The sequence below is a fragment of the Meles meles genome, chromosome 4 (genome assembly GCF_922984935.1).
Source record: "Meles meles chromosome 4, mMelMel3.1 paternal haplotype, whole genome shotgun sequence".
Classification (NCBI taxonomy): domain Eukaryota; kingdom Metazoa; phylum Chordata; class Mammalia; order Carnivora; family Mustelidae; genus Meles; species Meles meles.
The window spans coordinates 55324516-55343038 of NC_060069.1; the positions used below are offsets into that span (position 1 = coordinate 55324516).

The 18523-nt window shown below is 45.2% G+C and overlaps 1 protein-coding gene across 6 annotated transcripts in view; it reads left to right on the plus strand.

The window, feature by feature from the left end:
• Positions 1 to 18523, plus strand: part of ABCC5 (ATP binding cassette subfamily C member 5) — a 168479-nt gene that overhangs the window by 146557 nt on the left and 3399 nt on the right. For all 6 annotated transcript variants that reach the window (XM_046003380.1, XM_046003379.1, XM_046003378.1 and 3 more), the window contains 6 exons: positions 1119 to 1208; positions 3447 to 3636; positions 6385 to 6544; positions 15516 to 15594; positions 16614 to 16727; positions 17300 to 17464. In XM_046003380.1, the coding sequence (XP_045859336.1) occupies positions 1119 to 1208; positions 3447 to 3636; positions 6385 to 6544; positions 15516 to 15594; positions 16614 to 16727; positions 17300 to 17464 (798 nt within the window). The remainder of the gene's footprint in view (positions 1 to 1118; positions 1209 to 3446; positions 3637 to 6384; positions 6545 to 15515; positions 15595 to 16613; positions 16728 to 17299; positions 17465 to 18523) is intronic.

Consider the following 18523-nt stretch of genomic DNA (forward strand, 5'->3'; position numbering starts at 1 on the left):
GTGTTTAATAAATAGGTGCCATTTATTTATAAATAAACACGATTTTGAAAATGGTTTCTTAATTACAGGTTTCTGTGTTCACCACCCTCTCATCTCTGGCCTCTTCCTGGTCTTCTAAGAAATACTGTGTCCTCATTATGCTTCTTATATGCATTTTATTTTCAGGCCCCAGATTTTCCCAAAACCTTTACGTATGTAGACCTGGTCCCTAGGGACGGTTTATGGTCTTTAAATAGCTCAGAGAACAGTTGGGAACTTGAGCACTAAGTGAATATGTTAAAGAATTATTACTAATTTTTAAGATGTCATCATGGTATTGGACAATGGTATTATGTTTTTAAAGAGTCTTTATATGTTAGAAAGATCCAAGCTAAAATATTTAAGGTTGAAAGGATAGGATGTCTGGGATCTGCTTTCCCATGATGCGGAGGGGTGGTGTGCTATAGGTTGAAACAATATTGACTCTAAGTTGACAGATTTTTAAGGTCATGGAGTTCATTATATTGTCCTTTCGACTGCTGTATATGTCTGACATTTTTCCATATTGGAAAGACCAAAACAAGTAAGTAGGCAAAGAACACCAAGAAGAGCTCATGTATCTTTGCAGATTCCCAAAGATGTCTGTCCAAGTTATACAGACTTACTTGATCACTGGAAGGGGAAGGATATGTGTTCTCTGTAGCAGGGTTCAGGGTTCTCAGTCTGAGGTGCCCAGGGAATCTGCATTTCACTACTTGCTCTCAGGGCGATACATCTCTCCATTAGTTGTGGCTGCCCGAGCAGGTGTGGGCTGCTCAGAAGGAAGCCCAGAAGTTATTCAGCTGCAGATGTGTGTGCTGGAAATGTAAAGAAGGATGGAAAGCCCTCAGAGGCAGGGGGGCTCAGTGCCAGCAGTCCCACAATGCCACCTGCCTTCGCTGAGAATTGCTGTTGATTGGGGGATAATGGCTATTGTGTTAAACATTTTGAGAATGACTCAGTCTGTCCAACTAACTGCTGCAGGTGCCTGGCTCGTTGGGGTATTGAGCTGTAATCCCCTAGGTGAAAAAGGTTTTCTAGCGTTGGCCTGACATGTATTCATAATGAATTCCTTCCTGGATTTTGCTTTCCATTATCAGTTAACCGGGCTGTTCCAGTTCACTGTCAGACTGGCATCCGAGACAGAAGCCCGCTTCACCTCAGTGGAAAGGATCAACCACTACATCAAGGTCAGGATGCGAAAGCCTTTTACTGTGATCTTGATCCTTTGTGGGGTCCTTTGACCCTTTTGCTGCCTCAAGTAGAAGTGCAAGGAGGATGCTTGTTTTCTCACAGGCGAGGACCAGCCATCTCTTCAGCCTGTGTGCAATGGAGAAGAGATTATCTTAAGACTTTCTAAATGTTTTTATGAATTGTGTCTAAGAATGTAGGTCATTTTCCTTATGCCATATAAAACCATGTAGTTTTTAAAATCTTATTCTAGTTCACTTGTTCTTTTTTTTCTAAGATTTTATTTATTCATTTGAGAGACAGAGAGCGCATAAGCTGGAGGAGAGGCAGAGGGAGAAGCAGATTACCCGCTGAGCAGGGAGCACGGTTCGGGACTCCATCCCAGGACCCCGGGATCATGACTTGAGCCAATGGCAGACACTTAACAGACTGAGCCCCCCAAGCGCCCCTAGTTCACTTGTCCTTAACCAAGGATGGCCGTTGGTATCCCCCGCTAAGCTTTAGGTGGAGACAGACACGGGCCTCATCTCTGGAGATTCTGATACCATCGATCTGATCTGATACCATTGACCCAGGTGTCTGACGTTTTGGAAGCTCCATGGCCAATTCTAAACTGCATTCCTGGTTTAGAAACCAATTAATTTCATTGATACTGAGATGAACTGACTGTTCCCACCTTCCCTCGGTAACCCTTCAGTGCCACCTCAGGACAGCGCCTTGCGGCCAGGTCATGTCCTAGCCGGGACGCTGGCGGTTTTCTGTAGAGAGAAGCAGAGTTACAAGTAGTTAAGGGTCTCAAGTGTAACTCAGTTCCGAGCAGTTACGTATTTTGTGAACTGCCCAGAGACTTATCAGCGTTTAGATCATGGTTTATGTGAGAAGAATATATCCCAATTTCCAAATAATTGACTGTAGGTCAAATAATTGACTTAGAAACATAGTTTTGGAAAAACTACCCTTTCCGCCGAGAACTAGCATATTATGTAAACTGCATTTTCCAGCAGACGTGCTTCCCTGAACTGTTTTGACAATGAACTTCATTAATTGTAAGACATTGCTTAAACTTACGAATTCTTATTCTCAGAAAGAATGACACATAGCTATCCATGGCAGACAGATATCTGCTAATAGCTGTTCCTTTTATTTATTTTATTTTTATTTTATTTATTATCCATTGGCTTCTTTGCCCAGTGCCCATGTCTGTGGACAGTATGTGGGTGTATCTGTGGGTATGTAGTGTTTGATTTAAAATTGCTATTGGTGAGAGTCTCTTGCCAAAGAGGTCAGGGTGATGGTCAGCCGTAGCAGAGGGGACCCTGCACAAACCAGTCACATTTCTGAGGACTGGCTCTCACCGCCAGTGCCCAACCTGGATGCCTCTGCCAACATGAAGCCCTTCCAGTTTGGAGTTCGTGACGTCAGTCTCCACCCACCCCTCCTGCCCTGCCCCACACCCCCACCCCTGCCTAGAGCTCCACCACCATTGGCTACTGCCCTAGGTGGCTGTAAAGTCCCATGACTAGCTGCCAGAGAATTTTCAAACTTTGCGAGATGGGACTATTGGTAACAAAAACTACCCAAGCAGTCACATCGAACACAACATTTTTAAAGCTAAATGGATTTCCACGATTCTGTAATCTGGTCCTCACGACTTACAGATGAGAAACTAAGACCTGGAGTGAAGAAGTGGTCTGTCCAGGTCACACAGCGATTGGTGGCAGACTGGGCTTCGAGTCCATGTCTCCTGGGGTGACTGACATGTCAGAATGCCAGGATCTGATGAAATGTTCAGTAAATGGTAGTGTCCTTCCTTTGGGTTTAGGCCATTGGCTTTCATATGGTGGAATCTTGTCTCAAGTAGAGTATTCTCAAAGAATTCCAATAAAAAGTGGTGTGTTTGAGGAGCTGTGGAAGGACTCATGCCACACCCTTGGCCTCCAAGACCCGTTTTGTGGAGAATTCTATAAGACAGAAGACAGTTGGAAAGCCACTGCCCTCCCCAAGATGCTGCTTAGCTGCCACTGTAAACTGCTAAGTGTAAAGTTAGTCAGCATCGCATTCTGTGTGGTTTAGTGGTAATAAGCATTTACTGCCAAGGGCCTCTTCCGTGGGAAGGGAAGAGGGCAGTAGCTGCTTCTGTGTGGCTGCTGTGGCTGTCTGGGTTTTACTTCTCTTTGAAAGTGTTGCAGCTCCCACATAATCTGGTCAGTCTGACCCAGCCACTTCTGTCTCCCTAGACTCTCTCTTTGGAAGCACCTGCCAGGATTAAGAACAAGGCTCCCTCCCCTGACTGGCCCCAGGAAGGAGAGGTGAGCTTTGAGAACGCAGAGATGAGGTACCAAGAAAATCTCCCTCTGGTTCTGAAGAAAGTGTCCTTCACGATCAAACCCAAGGAGAAGATTGGCATCGTGGGGCGGACTGGATCAGGTAAGAGTGAGCCAAGGCCTCTGGAGAAACATTGGAACCTATTGGAGTTGAGCTTGGGGCCCATGATTTACTCTTTAGTGAATATCCCTCTCATGCCTTCAAACCAGCTCCGTATTAATGAGTGATGACTAAGGTCTCCCTGAAGCCAATTTTTTCAGTGTATTCTCAACCCTGCTTTTGTTACACTTAGTGGTATTTCTGGTCATAAAAGTATGCATTCTCAATGCAGAATAATTGGAATATATAGCGAAGTACAAAAGGGGAAAAGCACCCATAACTCCACTACCCAGAGATAGTTACCGTTTTGGTGGGTATCTTGTCAGGCTTTTTTTTTTTTTTTTTTCTTTTTTTAAGATTTTATTTATTTATTTGTGAGAGAGCAACAACACAGGCAGGGGGAGAGACAGTGGGACAGGGAGAAGCACACTCCCTGCTGAGATCCTCCCAGGACCCTGAGGTAACGACCTGAGCCGAAGGCAGGCACCCAATCAACTGAGCCAGCCCCGCTCCTGGTCAGGCTTTTTTATCAACAAATATGTTTATGAAAATGGGGTCATTTTACACACACTGTCTCATGGCCTGCCTTTAAACTACCAAATATTTTTCCATGTCAGTTGATAGCCTTTGACATGAGTTCTATGCAGCAGGATATAAAATTCCATTTTATGAGGTACCATCATTTTTGTTTAACCAGTCTCTGGTTGTACGGCGCTGAGGTTGTCAGGTTTTCACTATTACGAGCAGTACTGCAGTGAATATCCTTATTTCTGTGAGGTCAAAACACACAAAAGATGTAAGTCGTCTGTGACATAATGCCAGTGTTGCCTTGTATTTATCGGACACTAACATAGCTCTAAAAAGGAACCTGTGTTCTTTGAAGACAGAAATTATTTTCTTGATCTGACATCAGTTGCAAAGAAGCAGAGAATTGGCTCTCATTTTAGGCGTTTTACTTCACACTTAAGAATCCTATTACTTCTATGCCCTTTAGATTTCTAGGGTCAGGATTTGAGTAATTCATTTCCTTCCCTCTTTCCTTCCCGAAAAACATTTCAAAGACTGAGACTTATTTTCATTTCCTGACCACTTCATCTGGTATAAGAAGTCTCCCTGGTTCATTTCTCGTTAGCTTTTGGGGCTTGTTGCTTCCTTGTCAAAACTCTTCTAGCTTTATTTCTTTCCATTAAAAATAAAACCAAACCCCTTGTATCTTTTCTGGACAGTTTAAAGAACCTGCTAAGAAGAGAAGAAAAAGCCATTTCCTGCTTCCTGTTTGAAGGAATTATTTCATGTCAGAACAATACAATATCTGTAGGGTTTTTACACTGCAAGAGAATGTTCAGTCCAGGAAGGTGGCTGTCCCCAAAGTTCTTTTTTTGCTTTCTCCCTCAAATTCCCCCTACTACATTGGCTCCTAGGGGTACCCTCCTCTCCCAAAAGCTCTGACTGATGCCCTTCTCCTGTGATTCCCCTTAACATAAGTAAGACAGACTGAGCTATTCATTAAGACTTCATTAAACCAGGGGCACTTGGGTGGCCCAGTTTGCTGAGCGTCTGACTCGTTTTTGGCTCACGTCATGATCTCAGGGTCATGAGATTGAACCCCATGTCCATGTCCAGTGCGGAGTCTGCTTGTCCCCTTGCTCCTTCCCCCTCTCATGTTCTCTCTCTTTCAAATAAATAAATAAATAAATAAATAAAATCTTAAAAAGAAAAAAAAGACTATTAAGCCATAAGTAGTGACAGGAGAAAAACAGGAAAAATTAATTATATAAATAGCCTGACTTACAAAGTCTAAACTCTAATCCTAACAAGCTTCTTCAGAGGCTCTTAGACCCTGACCCTGCCGTGGCCATAGTCAGGGACATCACTGCAGGGTCTTCATGGCCTCTCTTACCAGCATATCCATCAGTGCGAAGGTAGTCTAGATCCAGAGAACTATTAATTCTTCCAGCCCGGCTAGCATCTTTTGTTAAAGTGGAACAACTTGAGCTTTTTCTTTTTAACAGTATGGTGATTCCTTTTTTTTTTTTTTTTAAGATTTATTTATTAGAAAGAGAGAGAACATGAGCATGGGGGAGGGGCAGAGGGAGAAGCATACTCCCTGCCAAGCAGGGAGCCGGATGCAGGGCTCCATCCCAGGACCCCGGGATCAGGACCTGAGCTGAAGGCAGACACTCAACGAACTGGACCACCCAGCCGGCCCTCAGACCCGCTTTTCTATCACAGTTCCTTATCATGATAGAGTCAACTACAACACATATTTACTCCTTCCCTGTGTGCTTATGCAAGAATGGTAGGAGGTCTTGTTTTGTTTCTCTCTCACCTACGATAAGGGGACAGAAGAGAGAGAAAACATCTTGTCCTCTCATTTGCTCCTAGCTGCTGGCTCTAAGAACTCTGTTCTCCTCACTTTGCCTGAGATGTGTGAAAACCCATGTACCCACTCGCAGGGTGAAAAGCAGGCGTTGTTCTAATTTACTCTCATGAAAGTGTGGTAGTACCTCAGACTCCTCAGGCCGAAGCTGTGTGATTTAAATGTATATATTTGTATATACAGTGTATTTTTTTCTGTTTCTGGCTATCACTTTCTACATCATCCTAGTTAATCAGATGAAATAATAATTGAATAGAACTAGAAAAATGGATGATTTTTGCCTGGGGTGGTGGTGGGGTTTTGAAACCAATTTCTGTTTTCACAAAATTTGCTCATTGAGCTACTTTTCTGCATGTCTTTTGACTCCTCAGGGAAATCCTCTCTGGGGATGGCCCTCTTCCGTCTGGTGGAGTTATCTGGAGGCTGCATCAAGATCGACGGCGTGAGAATCAGTGATATTGGCCTTGCTGACCTCCGAAGCAAGCTGTCCATTATTCCTCAAGAGCCAGTGCTGTTCAGTGGCACCGTCAGGTGAGGACCCGAGCACCTGTAGGCTCCGCACTGCATTTTGAAGCCAGGTGGGCACAGGAGAGCCTCCATGTAGGACTGAGATCAAGGGGCCTCTAGTCTAGTGCTCTTCCCTCCACCGTGTACTTCTCCCTGCAGAAGGAGGGGGCAGCTCCACAAAACAGGGGCTTAGGGCCCTGCCACACGTGGTGAAGAAGTCAGAGAGATCTAGGTCAGATCTCTGCTCTGTGACTTCAGACAAGTTATCTGACCGCACCTAAGCTCACTCCCTCGTCTGTAAAATGGGGATACTACTAAGGGCTATCGTTGTGGAGAATGAAGAAGGTCCTACAAATTATGCAGTCACCAACCCTGGCACATGGTGGCAGTGGACAGTAGCAGCTCGTCAGCCTCATCCCATCACCATTCGTCTTCCTTCCACTCCGTATTGTCATCTGTCCTACATGTGCTCCAACTTGCAGTTCTCATGGTGGTTTTCAGGCATTGTTATCACTCATGGGTTTTCGTGTTCCAGCATCTTGCCCCACCTTTGACTCTGACTCTGGAATGATGCCTCTCTCTCTCTCTCCGAAATCTGCCAGGGTGCCTAAGATAAAATTCCTCCTTCTTTTTTTATAAATTATTTTTATTAACATATAATGTATTATTTGCCCCAGGGGTACAGGTCTGTGAATTGTCAGGTTTACACACTTCACAGCACTCACCATATCACATACCCTCCCCAATGTCCATAACCCAACCACCCTCTCCCTACTCCCCTCCCCCTAGCAACCCTCTGTTTTGTGAGATTAAGAGTCTCTTATGGTTTGTCTCCCTCCTGATCCCATCTTGTTTTTTTTAAGATTTAATCTATTTATTCGAGAGAGAGAGAGAGAGCGTGCGCGCATGAGCCAGAGGGAAGGAGCTGAGGGAGAGGGAGAAGCAGACTCCCCGCTAGGGCTTGATCCCAGGACCCTGGGATCATGACCTGAGCTGAAGACAGACTGAGCCACCCAGGCACTCCTAAGATTCTTCCTCTTAGTTAAAATAGTAACTCTTAGTTAAAATAGTAACTAAGAAAGACATATATTTAATTCCATTGACTTTGCCTATACCTTATCCTACCCTCACCCTTAGTCTTAAGCTTTTGCCTCCTTGAAACAATGGGTTTCTATAATTCCTGTACATGTCTATTCAAGTTGCTTGTCTTTTGAACTAAAAATAGCTTTAACTATATAGCTGACCTAGATTGGACTTCTTTTTTTTAATTAAATTAAATTTCTTTAATTTTTAGCAGTCTTCAGAAAAATTGGTACCAACTTAATTTCAAATAACCATGGACTTGTCTTGTCAAATAACCAAGGACCCTCCCTTTCTTTGGAAATAAAACCTGAGCTCAACTGATTCAAGGAGGTTTGGTAGACAGAATGAATTCTCACCAACCCAATTGTAGGGTCAACACTCTTGGGTATATTATTTTGGCATTTTCTCTAAACACTTATGAATTTGGGCAGCACAGATTGGATCTGTTGATGTTGCTCAGTCATTCTCTTTGGGTCCTGAGATAACAAGGTCAAACAAATGTCAGAAGAGAATTAGAATTTATTGAAGACTCAGGTCTAAAATTAAGAAGTCAAGAGGTGTTGCCAAATCTGCTCTTCTCTCCTGTAAATTCCTATTTTTAGATGTCACAAGAATGTCTTTGGGAATTTAACTGGCCTTATAATTTCTGGATCAGGACAAAAGAACCATTTTTTCGTCATCATTTGGAAAAGAATTAAGAAAAGCAATGTATTGAACTTGACTCTCTTAAATACATTGCCACCAAGAAGCCTCACTTTTCATTTGTAAATTTCATAGTTCCTCGTTTGGGACTGTGAATCAGGGGCTTCTAGAGTGAATGGTTAAGTGCTTGTTTGGGCAGCATGTATACGAGAATTGATGGTTAAGAACTGACCTGCTGGTGTGTGCAACTGCTGTTCGTAGAAGCTCAGGGAAGTGCAGCTTCCCTGGGAGTCGGGGCCATTTGTTATCGGCTCTAGAGACATAATGCTGCTTGATGGACAAGCTTACAATTGGTATGCTGCTCCCCAGAGTTTTTAGTTACTGAGCTCAGAGTGCTATTTGGGCAGTCAACTGTACAAATTTAGGAAATCATATCATATCAGTTTCATGTTCTGCCAGCTGTAATTTTGTCTTTTTAAGTCTGGAGTAGAGCCTGAGAACAAATTAAATCCCAGACCTACCATCTTTCTCCCTTTATCCTCTCAGGTCTCATATAAGTCCCAAAGAACATTCAGCTCTTTTGCTTTTCTTAGAAAATTAGAAAGCCTATAAACAGTTTCCCAAGGCAAGGGCAGGATAGATTGGCTGTTTCTCAGTGGTCTCCCAGAGACCCTGAACATGGAAACTATCTTTATTGCCATTAGCCAGCAGTGAGGGTGGACCCACCTCCTTGAGATACTAACATGCAGTTAAAACTTAAGGAACTCTCAAGGCACCTGCGTGGCACAGTCACTTGAGCATCTGACTCTTGGTTTCTGTTCAGGTTGTGATCTCAGGGTCGTGGGATCGAGTCCTGCATCAAGCTCTGAGCTCAGCACAGAGTCTGCTTGGGATTCTCCCTCCCTCTGGCCTTCCCACTTGTTCTCTCTCTCAAATAAATAAATCTTTAAAAAGAAAAAACCACAAGGATCTCTCAGAGTGAAAGCAGGGTAAAACCAAAATAAAATAAAACCTAAGGTGATGAGATAAAAATGTCCGATTTGTTATCATACAAATATAAGCTGAATCACAGACCAGATCATTTGGGGCTATACTGCTCCCTAGATTAGCTGGACTCTTGGTCCATTTCAATAGCTTCATCCAGCCCTCCCTTATCCAGTTAGTCCCCTTCTTGTGTCTTTTGCCCTGATAACTGGCTCTAAGACAACAGGTTTATTCTTATCCCAACCCTAAACATTATTTTTAATATATATTTTTTTATTTTTTTAAATTAGCATATAATGTATTATTTCTTTCAGGTGTACAGGTCTGTCATTCATCAGTCTTACACAATTCACAGCATTCACCAGAATACATACACTCCCCTGTGTCCATCACCCAGCCACCCCATCCCACCCCACCACTCCAGCAAGCCTGTTTGTTTTCTGAGATTAAGAGTCTCTTAAGGTTTATCTCCCTCCTGGTTTTGTCCCATTTCACTTTTTCCTCTCATCCCCTCTGATCCTCTGCTTTGTTTCTTAAATTCCACATATCAGGGAGATCATATGATAATTGTCTTTCTCTGATTAACTTACTTTCGCTATCTAGTTCCATCCACATTGTTGCAAATGGCAAGATTTCATTTTTTGATGGTTGCATAATACTCCATTGTAGATATATACCACATCTTCTTTATCCGTTCATCGGTTGGTGGACATCTGGGCTCTTTCCATAGTTTGGCCGTTGTGGTTTACCCTAAACATTTTTGCTGACCTTCCTCTTTCATGGCCTTGGCAGTACCTTCCTTTCCCTTCCCCAGAGGACCCTGTGCTTTCTGAGATCCCTCTCCTCTGCCCTAATCAGCCCCTGCTGGAGTCATTCTATCCTTGGGGACAATTTAAGTCTCACCTTGGCTGGTGCTGAGACTAATCTGCCTCTCAGTAAGACTAGTCGTCCTCAGCTGTCACTCTGTCTGTGAGTCTCAGTCTGCTTGTAGGGACTGGGCATCTTCTCATCACCCGGAGCATCTCTGCTTGGTGGCCATTCATTACAACAAGCAGTGTTCTCATTTCTTCCTAGTCACACACCCTCACTCCCTTTCTATCTGCCCATTACGTTTTTTTTTTTTTTTTTTTTTTTACTTTTGAGGAATATTTCTGTTCCCAAGTCAAAATCATAGCAAAAATTACTGAGCACAACAGACCCATTCTGCTTTGGTTCATTCTGGGCCCAGATGCCTTCAGACAGAAGCAGTTAGCCCTCTAGAGGGAATGGAAGCTGTTCTAACTTTGAAGCAGCTTGTTTCTTAGAATCTCTAGGTCTCATCATTGTCTCTGAATTACTCTCTTGTTGAAGGAGGCCCCCTTTCCCCATTCTTCCTCTTTCTCTCTCTCTCTCTCGCTCTCTTTTCCTTCCTTATTATTTTTTTTATATAATCTTTGTTTCTGTGGAACTTGGAATTTCCCAAAAGCTTTTTAGTCTCAATATCAGAAAGTAATGTGAAGTCTAGAATAACTAATCAAGAGCACTAGGTTTTATCCATCATTTGCTAAGCCGTTCTGGGCAAGGCAGATGGGAAATCTTTACCTTCCTCTCAGTTTTGCTATGAACCTAAATTGGCTCTTTAAAAAATTATCTTTAAAAAACAAGGGAAGGGGTGCCCAGGTGTCTCAGTCATTAAGCATCTGCCTCTGGCTCAGGTCATGGTCCCAGGGCCCTGGGATCGAGACCTGCTCCCTGCTCAGTGGGAAGCCTACTTCTCCCTCTCCCACTCCCCCTGCTTGTGTTCCCTCTCTTGCTGTCTCTCTGTCAAATAAATAAAATCTTTAAAAACAAAAAGACAAGGGGAAAGGTCATTCTGTGCCAGACAGCGTTGTTCTGAAGAGCAACAATAATGGAAGTTGCTGAGCTTATTGAGAACTTAGTATGTGGCAGATGTTGTAATCATTTTAATTGTATTAATTCGTCAAATACTCAAAACCCCAGGAAGGAGGTACTGTTATTGTGCTGATTTTATAGATGAAGAAAGCAAAACCCTGAGAGGTGAGATACTTTGCCCAAAGATAGGCGTTTGAACCCTGGCTGTGGGTGCTCTCACAAGCCTGAGAGCGTGTCCTCCGTCACCTCCTGGAGTTCTCACAGTACCCACTCTCCACCGCGACCTTGGAAGGTATTCCATCTTTCCAACAACCAGAGCGAAGTCTGCTTCCCTGGGGGCCTTGACTTTTATTTTACCATTTTTTTTTTTTTAAATGGTCATGGGACCATGACCTGAGCCAAAGGCAGACACCTAATGACTGAGCCACCCAGGTGCCCCGGGGGCCTTGACGTTTCTTACCTTTCTTTTTCCAGCATCTTCAAAGTCTCCTCATCTGCTTCTGGATTCGCATAGTCCTCCCTTATCTTGGGGAAAAAAAAAAGTCACACACTCTCTGCTGCTCTCTTGAGTCCCTCTCATTTACTCTCCTCCCCGGTGTCCCTTTTCCCACCTCTAGCCTTTTTCTACCTCATTTTACACTTAACAACTAAAGGCCAAACCAGTCCGTATTTCTGAATAACTACTTTGAGTTCTCCTTTAGCTCCCATTAGCAGGAAGTCTGTGGGTCCCGGGTGCCCTGCGGAGGCCCGAGCCCTCAGACGCTCCCATCCGGTTGGTGGGATGGTGTGGTGCAGCAGTGTCTTCCCATGGGTCAGGGAGTCACTCCTGTATCCTCTCATGCTCCCGGAGAGATTCTCGCCCTCTTTTAGCCGTGGCCAAGAGGCAAGCTGAGAATACTGCTAAAAAGAAAATATGAAGGACCAGAGATGAAAATGCACTTCTGGTGACATTAGGACCCCAGGAGTTCTGGCCACTAAAAATACGTGCCTTCCTGTTCAGATGCCTTCTTTCTCGCTCCATCCACCCAGCCAAAACTTCTGATGTTGTGAAAGCATAGCTTTGCTTTCGCTTCTGTTTGTGGATCAGACTCAGGGCCATCTGGCTTCTGTAATGAGCGTGTGTTTTCTTCTGTTTCTGACTGAGCTCCCTGTTAAGATCGGTCTGGTGTGCCTTAATGTGTATGTATACCACCTCCTGGTGTGTGTAAATATTCCTTATATATCTGGAACCCATAGCCTGCTTTTTGGAGGCTCCTTCCTCGGGTGGGATGGGCCTAGGAGCGCTCAATGTCAGGCCCGCCCCCGTGTCTGCTGAGTCTTCCCAAGGAGGATCTGATGGGCGGGCTCCCCAGTGAGCAGGCTCCACACCTACATGCTGCTGTGTCTGAGAAGAGGTGTGTGGTGGGCTTCCTGGCTGTATTTGTTCCTAGGGAGGTCACAGCAGAGGCACAAAGAGGATGGCTTAAAACAACAGGAACTACGTCTCTCACAATTCCAGAGACTAGAAGCCTGCAACCCAGGTGTCAGCAGGGTTGTGCTCCTCTGAGACGTGGAGGGGAGGATCCTTCCCTTGCCTCTTCCGCCTGCTGGTGGCCTGCCAGTGATCTTCGGTGCTTCTTGGCTTATAGGCGCATCTGTCCAGTCTTTGCCTCCATTGTCCCATGGTCCTCTCCCTTTATGTCTCTGCCTTCTCGTGACCCTCTCTTATAAGGACACCAGTCATAGTGGAATAAGGGCCCACTCTATTCCACTACTCCGGAATGACCTCATTTTAACGAATTACACCTGCAATGACCCAGGAACTGGGTCAAACAACTGGGAGTTCTGTGTTAGGATGATGGCAAAATGAAGAAACGGACTGGGCAGGGGTGCCTGGGTGGCTCAGTAGGTTAAGCATCTGCCTTTGGCTCAGGTCATGATCCCAGGGTCCTGGGATAGAGCCCTGCACTGGGCTCCCTGCTCTTCAGGGAGTCTGATTCTCCCTCTCTCTCTGACCCTCCCACTCATGCTTTCTCTCTCTGTCACTTGCTCTCTCTCTCAATAAGTAAGTAAAATCTTAAAAACAAAAACAGAACAGTAAATGCTGATCTTGACAATCCAGATTATTGTGTGGACTCTGGAGTGTTAGAGAGGCAGGGAGGGTCAGGGACTTCCAGTGTGATTAGAAACAGGTGCTGTTCTCCTTAAACTTAGCCCATGGTCTGCCATTTCACAGTTCAGATTATCAGCAAATTGGCCCACCTTCTTGTTTAAGAGATAGACCTATGGAGGTACTAGATATTAGATGGTATGCCTGTAGAAGATCAGTCTTCCCCACCTAGACTTTGCACAGATAGGACTTTATCAGAACTCTTTTTGAGCCTGGTGTTCAGGATCCTGGGATTATTGTGTCTACTTGGAAATTGCTCTAAATATAAATCAGAAAACCACCAAGCACTGGACCAGGCAGCTAATGTGTCTGTATACACCTTGTCTGTTTAACAGCTGCCACTGTGTGAATGTTTGCTGTAGGTACTGTCTCTAATGTCTACAGCAGCCTAATGAGTCATGTCACTGTATCCCCATTTTATAGAGGAGGAGACTGAGGAATGGTTTGCCCAAGGTCATGCAGACGATTAGAACCAGAGTGGGGATTTGAGTCTAGTCTGCCTGGATCGACGGGAGCACGTACTCCCTCCACCAACACTGTTCTTTGCCTCTGTCATAACAGAAAATGCTTAAATTGTCATATACTGATGCCTCTTATCAGGAAGTCAAGTAAGGCTCTACGTTGTTTTATTCTGACAACAAATATTAGACAGTGTACATGGATTCAACAGCGAAGAAGATCCAGACAAGGACCCTGATGTAATGGGGGCAGAGACAAATGAACAGAGTGACAAGTGCCATAAAGAGGGTGGGCATGAGGACGCCTAAGTCAGGCTTGAAGAGTCAGGAGATGCTTTCCGCATCTAAGTTGTGACCTGAAGGACAAGAAGGAATCCTAGCTAAGGAGTAACAGCGTGCCAATAATGACATCATCGTAATCATAGCTCCCATGTGCACAATGCTAACCATGCAGCGGGGGCCACTCTGAATTCTTTCTACCTGTGAAATGCAGCCATCCCAACCTTTGAAGGAGGTGCTTTTGGATCCTTGTCACACGTGAAGGCACGGAAGCATAGAGAAGTTAGGCTAACTTCGTCGGGGCCACACAGTCGCCGTAGATAGGAAGCTGTGTAGGAATCAGCAAGTCTGGCCCCAGAGCCCTTGCTTTTGCCAGAGTCTCTCCTGCCAAAGGGTGAGGAGAGGTGCACAAATTCCATGTGCAAAGGGCAAGAGGCACAAGAGAGCAGAGCCAGTTAGAGTCTCCTGGAAGAGTCCAGAGGGGGCCCAAAGGGATGAGCAGGGCAGGTGCCCACCAGGGCTCAGTGGAGTTCTGGAATAACATCCTGCTTGCATTTACGTGCCTGGAGTTAGTAACCCCAGACGTGGAGACAAATGAGACGTGGAGCTCAAGTTCTCCCAAAGACTTTCCTGTTTCCCATACGTGCAGGCCAAGTTCATGAGCAAAGCAAATTATACCTAATATCTTCCAGATTACTAGACCTATAAATGTCATGTTTAGATGGAGACAAGATGCCCCAAAGGAATGTAACTTCCCAGTTTCCACCAAATACCCATGCCACCACCACCCCTTCTCCACCTTCTTCCTCCATGACAGAGAGCTGTTTCCCCCATCTTAACATTTCCAGAAATGTCGAGTCCTGTTCTTTTAGTACCATCCTCAGTGTTCTCGAGGTAGCTCCTGTGGGTACAGTGAGCAAGAATGGTACCCAAACTGGTTTTCTGGACCAGTAAATTCCTTCCCCTAAGTTGCTCTTCAGGCCATTCTTTCTCCTCCGCTGGACTGGCTCCTCCTCCTGCCCCGCCAGCCACCCTCGAGTGCCTGCTCTGACAGGTTCTCACCCTCGTGCATCAGGAAGAAAGAGGCTGTTTTTCTAAAATTGCTCACACAGAGAGATGTATTTCAACCTGTATATGCCACAGTGCTAACAGTGTTTGCTTCCAAGGGTCTGATTTGAGGTGATGAAAACATTGGTTTTGGTTTTATGTTTTAGTATCTGTATTTTTTAATTTTTCTGTAAATGATCTGCATTATTTACGTAGCGAAAGTAGTATGTGTTAAAAGAAATAAAGTTTTATAAAGAAGACGGAGGGCCCAGCCTGTTCTCAGATACATTCCTGGGACAGGGAGGCAGGAGTATTTCTCACTGCTGCCTAAGGCTGGTTAGGGAGCCAGTCGTCTGTGACCTTGAGGAGTTCTGTCCCTCCTTTTCCCGTGCGCGTGTTTAAACTTCTACCACGACTGCCTTTGCAGTATGGTCACTTACATGCTGAATCACTGGGAAATTCCTCCCGTGCTTCTCTCTAGGTCAAATTTGGATCCCTTCAACCAGTACACTGAAGACCAGATCTGGGATGCCCTAGAAAGGACACACATGAAAGAATGTGTAAGTAAAGCCCCAAGGGACCACTTCACTGGTATTTAAAGGTTGGGACCATAACTGTGCTGAGGTCACTCTCCAGCCTGCTCTGGCTGCCTCTGTCCAGCCTGGTCTGGCCCTTTACTTCCAGGCTATCTGTGTGGGATCACTTTAGATAAGGCTTCCCAGGCATTTCAGAAAGGGCTTCATAGTTGGTATCTCTCAACCGTGGTCATATTGCGCTTTTGCTGTCCATTGATTAACCAAGATATTAATGACAAACACTCAGAATTCCATAATGCTTTTATATTCATTTCTGTTTCATTCATCATAACGGTATAACATGCTTTTGCAGTATCTGGATATGTATCAAGTCTGCAGAAAGCATGCAGCATGCATATGGGGTCACTGACCTCTTAGGGTAACTCAGCACACACCCTCCCAAGGCCAAGGTGGACAGACTGATACCCCCCGCCCGGGGGCAGGGGGTGGGTAGGATCTCTCATGCCCCTGAGCTGAGTTAAGCTCAGGATCCCCTGCCCTGATTCAGCTAGGTCAGTTCTGCCTTTATCACTATAATACCGGGCTTCCTCCAACCATTTCATTGGAAGGATAGGCTTATAGCTTATTATAAAGGCAGGTTTGACAGCCATAAACTTACAGCTTTGGAAATCATAAAGGGTGATCTCACTTTCCCCATCTCCTATGATATGACCATATTTTCAGAACCAAAGATTAGGGCCACAATCTGACAGGATTTGGGGATATGAAAATACTGGAATTTTAAGACCTTTCAATGGTATAAGGCTAACAGAATAGTGTACTTGAAACAGGGACTGTCCTGGAAAATGAGGGTCTTAGTACATGTGATCATCACCCCTGTACTTTCTTTCTAGGTGAGCCGGGTTCTTGGCTAATCATTGTTGCATCTGTTTCAGAATAGCTTATTTTTGCCACTGGATTTTGGAAAAAATTTAGTTCAATTTTTCCTCCCCTAAATTTACTTTTTTTTTGACTCTTCACGTCTCTACTTCCTCTCTCCCTAGATTGCTCAGCTACCTCTGAAACTTGAATCTGAAGTGATGGAGAATGGAGATAACTTCTCGGTGGGGGAACGGCAGCTTTTATGCATAGCCAGAGCCTTGCTCCGTCACTGTAAGGTACGGCGGTCTGTGGAGTGGCAGGCAAGGGGAAGAACGGCCTTTCCCCGCGCCATGAGGTCCAAAGGCTTTCCTGGCCCCAGAGATGTTTCTAAATTCACCTCGACACCATCGGGTCTACAGGTGTTTTTGAGCCTTCAGACTTCCCCAAGCCTTTCATTTCCAAGGGTGACTTTTGCTTCTGGCCAGTGAGTGGTGGTAGTACTGTTGGAAACCATAGACCTAGAGACCTCCAGGCCATCAAGTCCAGTCCCCTTGTTTTGTAACTGGAAAAGGAAGATCCAGAGAGATTTGTATTCATGCTCAGGGTCACAGAGCAAGTGGGGGCAAGCGTTTTGTTAGATCAGTGTTATATGCTTATCCTTTGGTGCGTGGAAAGGAAGGCAGACACGTGGGTTTGAAGTTGTATCTGTTCTAAGCCAGATGGCCCTTTTACATAGGCATGTACCTACCGAGGAAAAACAGAGTATGGTGTAAAACTTAAATAATGAAATACATCTTAGCGAAATGCAGATTGAGAAGAATGCTTAGGGAATTGTTTGGATCTCTCTTTCTCCTCTCTTTTGTGGCAGATTCTGATTCTTGATGAAGCCACAGCCGCCATGGACACAGAGACAGACTTACTAATCCAAGAGACCATCCGAGAAGCATTTGCTGACTGCACCATGCTGACCATTGCCCATCGCCTACATACAGTCCTCGGCTCTGATAGGATTATGGTGCTGGCCCAGGGACAGGTAATGAGCCCCTGAGGGACCATGACGTGGCATGTGGCCTTGTCTGGGGGAAATTGGCCCCTGGCAGGATTGGGCTGATTGGCATCTTCTTGCGATTGTTAGCTTTCAGATAAGCAGCCTTAAGTAACTCTAATCTGGCTGCCGCTGAGAGGGATGCAGCCCTCCCAAGCCAGAAACCCTCCCATGCCAGAGATCGAGTAGGGGCACTCTTAACTGGTTCTCATTTTGCTTTGGTACCTGCTTTTTCTTGCCTGTAAAAATGACACTTTGACCTAGGTCAGAGAGCCCATGTATTTAGTAATTAACTCACATACACTGGAATTGCCCAAGGTGTACTGTGTCCAGCCACCTCAGGTTGGCTTTTCGCAATCATGTAGTGGTGCCAGACTTCTTATACTGCTGTTCCAAGCTTTCCCACAGTCTGGCCCAGCCCGGCCGCCTTCTTTTGCCACTCACTTCTTGCAGGTGTCGCTGGTGGCTGTAAACAATCTTGCGTTGGGGCACCTGGGTGGCTCAGTCGTTAAGTGTCTGCCTTCGGCTCAGGTCATGATCCCAGGGTCCTGGGATCAAACCCCGAATTGGGCTCCCTGCTTCTCCCTCTCCCACTCCCCCTGCTTGCATGTCCTCTCTTATTGTCTCTCTCTGTCAAATAAACAAAAAAAATTAAAAAAAAAAAAAACCCTGCATCCCCTAAACTGGCTCCCCTCCATGTCTTTCCTCACTCAGTCCCATGTACCTCCAATGCCTTTTCCTCTTGTTCCCTCTGCCACATCCCCCTATCTGTCTGCTTGCAGCCTGCCTGTCCCTCTGAAAGGCACAGTTCCCACACCCTGACACTCTCTGCCACCTGAAACTTTGTGTACCTCTCGTGTAGTTCCTCTGCCTCCTCTGAGGGTCACTGGCTAATGCCCTCTCTCCCCTATTAGACTGTAAACACTCTAAGAGCAGGGGTCATGCCTTATTTGTCTCTGGGTCCCTGGCAGGGCCCCATACGACATTCTTTGCACATGGTAGATGTTAAGCATGTCACTTATGATGTTAAGTAAATTTATGTTGGAC